Here is a 10,398-nt window from a genome sequence, read left to right as displayed (position 1 = left end):
TCAAGCACCAAGTTTAACAAGAATGTTTTCCCAAACTATATTACTTTACAATTGTCTTTGAGGCAAACATTGTATAAGTAGAGGCTTGAACTACATTGAGATTATGAATAGCTCCCAACCACATTTACAGAAAACCCTCTTTGCAGGTTATTTTATCTTCGAATGAATTACATACTGTACATAGATAATCATGTAGTAGACTAAATGTGATTATATGCAATAAAAGTTATGGCAGCCACATATGCAGGTGTTTTGAATTGTGTATCAGTATAAATAAAATTTCTACGCTATCAGGTTGTTTTTTGTTTAGTTTAGTTGTTTTACCCGGTCAGTAAGCGATCACTCGAGTGTTGTATACTATACTTTCCAGATAGTGATAGCATTGCTTTAATGGGCCAGCCAGGCGTACATGGTGTAAAAAAGCCAACATTCAATCACAAGATATACACGAGAAAAGTAAAACAAGGATGACACATGATCTTGTTTTTATGCACACCTCATGTGACAACTTAAAAATATGGAAAATCCAGACCCTAGCACGCTCTTGCGCTTGCTACCTCCAGCAAGACGTTTGTCATGACACGTGCTCGTGAGACTCTTCGCGTGTATCGGTGAATGTGTGGCTGCATTGGGAGGTCCATGCTGAAATACATGAAAAGGTGAACCTTGGCCTTTGGCATTGAGGGGTCCAAATACACAAAGATGAATGAAATAGCAGCCCGTTAAAACATTCAAAACTCTTGCGTTCATGCTAACAAATCAATCAATTTTCAGACACACAGCAGAAACTTTTTGTTCCATTACCGCTCTTTTCTTGGCCAGACTATAATATATTGTTAAGCAACCCTCCTCCTAAAAAAATACACCAGAAAGCATTTGAACAATCAGCGATTCTCTGAGTCAGTTACGAAAATACCATGGTAGGGTATTCTCCAACACACACCCCAAAAAAAAAAAAAAAATTATATATACGTACTGTATGTATGTAGTTCAACGTCTGATTTGTTCAGCTTATCGGATGATTCTGCTGTGATGGCATAGCAACCATTCATTGACTTTGAACCTGTACTTTTCTTTTTTACAAAAGACATAAATATAGTAGGATAAAATACAGTGAAAACACAAAATAAAGATTTAGCTTGTATGATAATTTAGATGAAAAATGCAGTAACGGATATTAAAAGAAACCCCCAAAATTGCCCCTGAGGTCAAATGATAAGAAGAACCAGAACTTTGTCCACTCAGGACTTTCCTATTACGGTACTCCTAAGCGGCAGCACTGAAGGCAAAAAGTGTGTCGTGTCCTATGCAAGTGCACAAGCTTGGCTGTCATTATTACTATTTATCTTGTACTGTGACATGAAACAAAAAGAACAACCTGAAGGCACAATTATCGGAGACAGAATATGTCTCAAGAGTAAGGAGGAATACTGGAACGGGTAACGGAATACGGAAGATTAAACAGGTAAACGGTGGACTTTTAAGGTCAAATTACTTTAAAATAGTCCAATCAAAGAAGAGTAAAAATGTCAAGACATCACTTTTAAAATAATTTTGTTGCTATTTATAGAGCCTGGCTTACTAGATCGATTTACCTGTCCAGCTTTAAAACCATTATATTAAAACAAGGCATTTTTACACTTCTTCAAGAGGTTATTATGCACAACGATGTATAAATGTAGCTGTATGTTACAAGAATATACATGGTTTCAGTCTATAATATCTTAGTAAGGAGTACATCCAAGCATTCGGGGTGATGACTTTGGCTTTGGAAAGTTAGTCTACACATGCACACAATATGAAACACGTGTAGAAAATGCACCATAGGAAGAACCAAAAATGTCATGGGATAAAAGAACATCAAATAAAATTCTCAAATGGCTCACAAAATAATCTCTCACAACGTGTCTCACTCAAAAGCACCCCCCACTCCCCCCTGAAAAAGGAAATGGCAGTTTGAGGATGAAAAGAATATAAAGGTTTCAGTGGGTTCAAGTTTGCCATTCCTCATGTGCAAGTCAATAGAAAAATGCTACAAGGTTCTTGTCAATGGGACAAGTGCAGGGTAAGCAGAGCTCCCCCCGCCATTTGCCCTGACATTGGCAGGGCTCTCCGCACATTTTCTTAGAGAGCTCTTCAGGTCGCCCTGCGTGTCCATTCACACGAGGGGCACCCCCATCACATCAAGAGCCAAACCAAGACATCCACTTTGCTCTTTTGTCATAGAAGTTGCAGGCGTCGGCCTCAATTGTCTACTGCCAAACGTTCCATGCTGACATGGGCTTAGGTCAACTTCCAGCCCCTGTGTGTCTCTCACTCGCTGTCAGTCTCTATGTCCGAGTCGGACCACTGCACCGGGCTCAGCTTGCCGCGGCGCATGGCATATTCGATGACCGCGGTGTAGCAGAAGTAGTACTGGTCCCACGTCTGGATGCTGAAAGCCCTCTGCGTGCGCATGCGCCGCACAGTCTGGTGGACGTCTACTGTGCCGATGTCCTCCAGCCGGGACAGGCAGATGTCCAGTGTGCAGAAGGTGCCTAAAGCCAGGAGGAATGTCAGCATAATGAGGAAATCAAAACCGGTAATAGATATCACAGAATAGATAATATTGAAAGACCAAAAAAAAAAAAACAACCCCAACAGAATTTGACAAAACATCATATTTGCATTTACCTGTCCGGCCGATGCCCGCACTGCAGTGTACCACCACAGGAGGGCCCCCTGGAGGCCCCTTCCAACTGGAGCCCAGGCTCTGGACTGTGTCTAACCGCCTCTGAAGTACATGCTCACGGAAGTCCAACATGGCCGACGCACTCTTGGGCACTCCGAAGTCCGGCCAGCTGACGTAGAGGTAGTGGCAAACATCCCGTCTCTCCCCAGACTTGACAAAGAGAGGACGATTAGACTCATGTTCTACAACATTAGAATAGATACTCTCCTGCTCACCTGTGACCGCAGCGTGGGGAAGCGCAACGGAAATTTGAACATTTTTGACATAGCTCTTTTCAAGTCGACCACATGATTCATCAGTTGAGAGTGTGTGATGGAAAATTTGAGTTTGAACTGTGTCACGCTGTCTGCGTCTGCAACTATTACAATGGATGCTTTGTTTTATTCATTTATTTTTTTTCTTTTTCCTGTGGGTTGGTGGGGGTGGGGGGTAGGTCTGATTACATCCATCACAAGTGCTTGTGGTAACATTTCAACCTTGAAAAGTACTTGCACTGAACTACTCAATATACCTATTACACAACCCCAGGTTATCAGATGTTTTAACTTGAATTGGTATTTTTCAGTCAGAAACCATTCCAGTTACTTGTAACATGTTCAGCGGAAACGGTTATGCCATCTAACCTTTCTACCAGATATGGCTTGAAGGTGTTTGGGGAAAAAAGTGGTGGAGGACTGCTCAGACTGCAGGTGGTAAGAACTCACTTGAGTATTATAGAGCTCCAGATGTGAGAGTTTGAAGTCATGGAAGACCTGGATGTGGGTGTTCCTGATCAGGAAACACCCGTGTTGCTCTGTTCTGCCTTCCTCCAGTGGCCAATACTGACCACACTTGACACGTCCTCGCTCCACCACTCTGATACAGACAACATGTATGAGATGTCCTTACTCGGCCATGTACACGTTTTTGCAACTGTCACTTTAAAAGAATTCACCTCGTTGTCATAACAATGATAAGTACCATCTGCTCCCACACCATGCGCCAAAAGTCCCCAAATGTTTTGGGCAAAGGACCTGAGGAACAAAAATAGCAACCGATTTATTAGAAATAGCGCCAGGAGCAGCAAGTGAATCTCATTAAAAACAATCAAGAGTAGAATTGTGTGCTTCTTACCCTGAGTAGCAATATATGCCTTTCTCCTCTTGTAGCCATCCATGAAGCTTGCATTAATGTAATCTGAAGTCTGCAGGGCACACAGCAAAAGAGCTTGGTGTGACAGTCCTCTACGAGGCCTCCCGCACAGTCGGCTTCAGATGGATTTGTCATTACCTCGTCCTCATCATCACAGAGCTGACAGAGTCGCACTCTGGACTGGTCCAGACACAGAACATCGCTGTAACGGTTCTTGAGCTGATTGGAGAGTTTCCTGGAAATGAACATACAAACGAAATGTCAACTCGCAACAGGGAGTTTACTGAGCTGAGCTGCCCACACAGGATAATGAGGATGAACGGAAGTGCTGGATAGGTGATCTTGACAGATAAAATGCCGGGATTACATTTGCCAGGGCGTAGCTTTCAGGAAATAAGAATTTGTTAGCTAAACACAATGCAGGTGTCCCAAAAACAACCTGAACAAAACAATATGCTTAACACACATAATAAATAAATGAACAATTTATTATCTATATGGAATGTCCTCATGTTACAACGTATCACTACTCTAGGCCTACGTCACCTTAAGAAATGTAATTTAAACAGTGCCAAGTAGATATGGTTCTACGTGCAAGGACGTATATGTATTATATGTGTTGCTGTTCTGTGCATACTGTGAAAGAAGCAGTTGTTCTTAGAAGTTTGATCATTATCGTAACATGAATGAATAAAATCAGCAAAAATAAGGACCATCTGACAATATCTCACTTGGAATAGTCAAAGGTGCCTGCTGGTGGCTCCTTGCGAATCTCCTCATATTCCTGATAGATCCCTTTCTTCTTCTTCCTTTTCACATGATCCACCAGCTCGTGCATCGCCATGCCTCCCTGCTCCGGCATGTGAACTGACTCTTCCATGCAGCAGTCCTCGTCATCAGGACCCCATGACGAGGACATGGGTGATGTCTGGGAGGCGGGTTGGTGGGGCGGTCGAGGCAAAGATTTCTGGGGCAACGGAGGCACACCCTCCTCTTCCTCACCCTCCTCATCCACTTCTTGAATACGCTCACTCAGAGGTCCGTGATCCGAGTCTATTGTTCTGCCATCCACTGCGTCTGTATCACCTTTGTGAGAGAGCGGCGTGTCAGGGGGTGTGTCCGACTGGGGGGGAGCTTGCCGTCCACGACCATTCATGTTCGAATTGGGATTCAAGCCACTGACGGCCATGTTGTTTCCACTCCCAGCTGATCCGTTCCAGTGTTGGTGGTTCCCCTGTAGCCTGTTTGCAGCAGAATGGGCGCTCAGCTTCGGATGACCCAGAGTCCTGCCCTCATCCACACCACAGTGGTTGTGAGGGTTCGCATTGCTGTCGTCGTAGAAGTTAGAGTTAGCCGCGGCTAGCTCAGAGCCCAGATGGGTACTTAAATGACCATGGGTCAGCGTTGCGCCAATGCTCGGTTCCTTGCACTCAAGGCTGTAAGAGCGCAGCAGGCTTCCCACGCAGTCGTGTGTGTCATGTACTTGTGTGTCTCCCTCCACAGTGTTTGCGTTTATGCAGGACTGGATCCAGGCCACATGGCTGTACTGGGATGTCCCGCCTAGGTTCTCAGGGAGGGAGGAGACTGGGATGTGACTGGCGAGCTCGTGAGCCTTCACTGTACACACCTGGAGGATGAAAAAGAAAAGGAAACACATTTCAATAGACCTATGCAGTGAACCCCAACTCTACCATGTTTCAGCATTCACGCCCTTGTTCGAGTGTCCAGTGTTTTTTCCCAACACGGCAATGTTTTTTATGGATAGTACAGCTTTTTGTGTCAATACAGTACTGTAAATAATGCTCCACAATAGTGAAAACATAAATATTGGTTAAAAAGTACTGTGAAAAAAGGTATGATGAAAATAAATAACATTTTTAAGCAGTGTTGGGCTCTGATTGGCTGCTGGTAATATGAAGCATTCTCGGGTCAAACGATGAATGCCCCTTTGTGTCCTAAGTCTTCAAAAGCTTAGTGAGCCTCAGACTCAGTGGAAAATCCTGTCCACTCAGAACATAAAACTCTGCGATATGCTTCTGATAGAATAGGGGGAGTTCCGCAGCTGCTGTCTTGACAACGCAAGATAACAATGTCAGTGTCGAGTCTTAACATACAGCAAACTAGCGGTAATCCACTGTACGCAGCACTTTTGAATACATTTGAAAATCTTTCGGCTTGTCCCATCAGGGATCGTCACAGTTAATCAATACAGTGTTGTACAGTATTTTCTATTTGATGCATTTTTCGCTTGCAATTTTTTTGTGATAATTCAATTACAGCAGGGTGGAAGAGAATGGATGACTTCCAATAAACAGGGGTTCAATTCATAGCAAAAGATCAGGAGCTTTTTAAAAGATAAACTATGGCCTTCTTGGTGAAACCAGTCTTACCCGTTCTCTCAGCTTCTCACGCACGAAGAGGCGAAGGACTGCAAAAGGTGCTCGAAACCAAAGAGGCGAGGACACAATGAAGACACATTTTAAGCGAGCAGGAAACGCCCCCTAGAGGAAACAAACGGTAGGTAGCGAATCAGTGATCTTAATTAAAATAACACCAGTGATTCCCCACCTTTATAGAGCAGACGGACATATTTTTACATTGACAAAATCTCACAGCACACCCGGGGCTCAAGACTGCCACTCAACTAGGACATTTTGCCCCTAAAATTCGAGACAGTGCAACTACATTTTTCATCTCAAACCGCTATACAAATACAGATGTATTGTATCTAATCGTGCGTGTGTCATGTTTTTTGTTGTTGTTGTTGTTATTCTTGGGCATCTTTTGCAGATGGCAAACATCTGCTCCATACTTCTGCCCATGTATCAACAATATAGTGAAAGTGGGTGGAAATCTGAATATTTAAACTACTAAGTCAATTTGTGATTCATGTGCGGCCCTAAATTTTGTACTTGCACTCTAAAACATCAGATTAGCGGCCAATGCGCTCCTAGTAAAAAAACAAAAAGAAAAAAGTTAGTCTGGTGCTATGACACCACCAAGCAAAAATGTCATGAAAAGTATAAGTGGGGACTTATTAAAGAACAATTTACTCAAATTTAGGTGAAATCTAGGCTTGCTTATTTATTTAAAAGACACACTGAGGTTTTAATTTTCAACTTTTCAAATAGAGATTTGATGATTTCCCAGGACCCACTTAAAGATCTCTGATGGCACACTGCAGTGCCGCAGCAAAATGGTTGGGAATCACTGATCTGGACACACTGCAAAACCAAATTCTTTATTACTTACCTTGAGCAAATTGAGAATCTTGACACAGAGATCATAGTCAAAATTCCCATAACTGGAGTTGGTCATGTCATATATAAATATAAGTCCGTCTCTCTGAGTTTGAACACTGTGAAGAATCAAAAGACCATTTAGAAATCGACAACAGCTTCAAGATGGTGCATTAATTGTAAAGAAAAGGGGGAGTTTCAGGGCACAGTGGTTGTGTGTGTGTCACCTGTCTATGGCTTTATCAAGCTGATAAATGATGGCCTGCAGCACAGCTTTGTGAGTGGTCACATCTGCCCGATGAAGGCGAGCAGTGAAGAGTGCAAGTGCAGCACCGTTTGCGTCACGTCCAGGCTGGAGGGAACATAAAAAGAAAAGGAAGCACACAGATAAATATTTTTGTTTGAAGATGGTAGGAATACAAATATCTGTGCTGTGTAGATATACAGCAACTTTTCGGTAGGTCTCCACCACTCACCAGGACGGTGAACTTGCCACTGAGCAGCTCAGAACGGAGTGGCTCCTCGTCAGGGTTTATATTGATGATCCCCTCTTTGATTCTTGTGTTCTGATACGTTATGTTTGTGGCAGGAGAGAAGCATAATCTCATTAGTTTGCAGTTCTGGAGTAAATATTTGCCTGCTCTGTAGGATCTCACTGACAGCTGAAAAGGGTATTTCAGTGGTGTCCCCACGCTGGGCCCAGTTGTACCTTGTATGCTTGGAGGAGGTCGACGGCTCGGGAGACATCAAACTTGCGGGCCATAAGAAACTTAACAGCTGTGGGTTGGGAGACGAGCCCAGCGCATTGAAGCTGCTCCCTGCGACGCACCTCACTCAGGAACTCCTCCACAGCCTGGAACATGACACAGATAGAGAGGGATGGAAAAGAGACTTGTCTGTGGCTGTGGCTGTATATGCGCGCGTGTGTAGAATGTCGAAACAGAATAAGCAGAGGCTTGGGATCAAATTATCAAGTCTACCAGGGCCTTCAACTTTTTCTCTAATGAAGCTACAATACATTTTCATGCAATAATTAAGTCAGACGCAAATGCTGTGCTCCGTGGAACATGACATGGATGAAAGCAAGCAGCCACAACAGCCAACTGAGCTGCATCTGTCCTCAAATTTAGAACTAGCACAAGGAGGGCAATGACATACAACAATACTGCATTTTACTTTCACAAATTTCAGATAAACCCAAGAAACAAATGGGTCACATTGCAGATACAAGATTTATTTTACAGACGCAGCCAACCAACCATGCACATGTTTTGATTCAGCGACAAAAGCACACTCCTTGCATTTTAACGTCAATCAATATTGTGGTGTTTTATAGTGCAACAATCAATACAGGTAATTATCATTACCTGGTATCCAGCCCAAGACATTTTGCACATGCAAGTGTGCATCAAAGTGTCACTCCTTCGACATTGGTTTTGACCAAAAACACTTGACCGTGTTACGATTTAACCAGGTATTGAAGGAATTTAAGGTGTAAGTAACCTCCAACCAATTCAGTTTACAAGAATAAAACAATACCGCATATAGTCATCACAATTATTGTAGTGCCTTTCACGCAGGTGGCACAAGATCAATTCCCAGCCAGTGCTCATACACCCAGTCACTGCTGGTTCCAAACCCAGATTAAAAAAGAGGGTTGCAAGAAATAGGGCATGCAACATAAAAACGTGGCGAAACCAATCACCTGAGTGACTCGCTTATGGGATGAGCAGAAAATCACAACGACACAAGTCACGTTGTACACACCATAGTTCAAATAGTAGTTTGGTACTTATCTTAAATTGGTCAAAACAGTTTATCATCATGGTGTAATTTCCTCAATTATGACAATTATCAGTCCAGAAATATTCACACGCTTGTGCAATGTACACCTGTCTAGTATTTGTATTGATGGAATTACACATTTGACCTTGCTAACCTTGCTTCTTCCTTTATCATATGCACAAAGATGCTGAAGATGGTCTACCACTCTGTTATAGTCAGCTCCCTTGAGTGAGCAGTTGTGTGCTCTGGGGACAGGAAGATTCAAGAAAACCAGCGCTTCCCAACTGGATAAATTGATGAGGAAGGCAGGCTCTCTTGAGGGTACATAGTTGGACAGCCTGACATCTACTACAAGGAGGGTGTCGAATAAGTGAGTGTTCATCATCGACAATCCACAGCAATCTACTGCCAACATCTTGCACAGTGACCGTATTCAATCCTTTCAGATCATACCGGGATTATTTAATTTTATTTTTCCCCATGCATTAAAAAAAAGCATAGATAAAAAGCTGTATACTTTTTGATGACACGTTTAATAGTGTTCACGTCTTTATTATTAGTAATTTGACTTGCCCGCTTGGTTAAAAATGTCGTGCTGTGCTGTTGATGACAGGCCTTCTGCACTTGTAATACAGATACTGTATTGACAACAACATAATTGCTGAGAATAGGAAGAGTAAATTCTGAGAAGTCTCAGAGGAAAATTATGACATTACTTGACAGTAAGCTCTGAACGAAAAATTTATAAGACAGAATAACAACCCTGGAAAGTTTTCAGTATGACGACGCTCTAAAACGAGCATCGCTCTATGAGAAGGCACATATATTTTAAGAAAGACCAGCGTGCAAGAATTCCCTTGCTGCTTAAGAGTAGTTGTTACCATTTGCTCGGGGGCTAAATTGCATGTGGTCGCTAAATGCTAACCATAGCTTCACGGGCACTTTACGCCACGTTGATCGTAATATTGAAAAAAAAAAGACGTATCTCCGTTAAACATGAACAACACTTGTAAAACACAGTGGGAAATTGATAGTTTGGGGGTGGGTAAATAAACAGCGGCAATCGCCCGCAGTTTGGGTTAGCCAACATTGCTCATGCTAACCGCTGTCAGGCACACCGGAGACAGTCGCCCTGAAGGAGGGTGCGTTCGAGTCACAGCAGCTTATTGCTACTCAGACCAGTCAGTGGCAGAGAATGTTACGGCAACTCTTCAGTGGTTGCTTTAATTAACTGTATCAAGTTGGAAGGTACACACTGCATAAAATCAGGTGAAAACTTCGCCAAAAAACGCTTACCAGGTGCTCCTGAGTTGACAGGGCTTCCGCCATCTTAGCCTCAGCAACGTCGCAACGAGCAGAGGGCGGGGCATCGGGAGCACGCCCACCAGCTGCCTGCTCACGCCCTTCTCCCTCTGACAGTCAAGTCCCGCCCACACTCGCGTGCTGCAACACGACCTTTTCACAGGCAAATTATTTTCGGAGACAACGACTAAATTAATGCAGCAAACATTT

At 43.2% G+C, this 10,398-nt stretch overlaps 1 protein-coding gene across 1 annotated transcript; it reads right to left on the bottom strand.

The window, feature by feature from the left end:
* Positions 1-371: 371 nt before the first annotated feature.
* On the bottom strand, positions 372-10,283 carry ptpn9b (protein tyrosine phosphatase non-receptor type 9b). Its single transcript, XM_086120693.1, has 13 exons — positions 10,183-10,283; positions 7,811-7,954; positions 7,578-7,667; positions 7,329-7,453; positions 7,115-7,220; positions 6,253-6,363; positions 4,594-5,489; positions 4,001-4,097; positions 3,845-3,914; positions 3,666-3,744; positions 3,436-3,586; positions 2,674-2,881; positions 372-2,537 (listed from the first exon to the last, which is right to left on the bottom strand). Exons 1-13 carry the CDS (start codon positions 10,213-10,215, stop codon positions 2,314-2,316), a joined length of 2,334 nt encoding a protein of 777 aa, XP_085976819.1. The 5' UTR covers positions 10,216-10,283; the 3' UTR covers positions 372-2,313.
* Between the last annotated feature and the right edge of the window lie 115 nt (positions 10,284-10,398).

This window comes from Hippocampus guttulatus, chromosome 9, assembly GCF_054856545.1.
Source record: "Hippocampus guttulatus isolate MCC_2025c chromosome 9, RoL_Hgut_1.0, whole genome shotgun sequence".
NCBI lineage: Eukaryota > Metazoa > Chordata > Actinopteri > Syngnathiformes > Syngnathidae > Hippocampus > Hippocampus guttulatus.
Note: the sequence above shows the minus strand (reverse complement) of the source record. Positions and strands in the feature narration are given on the sequence as shown.

Bases quoted from the DNA above. Each gene is read 5' to 3' on its own strand.
- ptpn9b (XM_086120693.1), bottom strand. From the start codon at position 10,215: ATGGCGGAAGCCCTGTCAACTCAGGAGCACCTG. The intron at 6,364-7,114 runs GTAAGTAATAAA...TGTTTCCTCTAG, and splicing joins AGATTCTCAATTTGCTCAAG to GGGGCGTTTCCTGCTCGCTT. The intron at 4,098-4,593 runs GTGAGATATTGT...GTTCATTTCCAG, and splicing joins GGCACCTTTGACTATTCCAA to GAAACTCTCCAATCAGCTCA.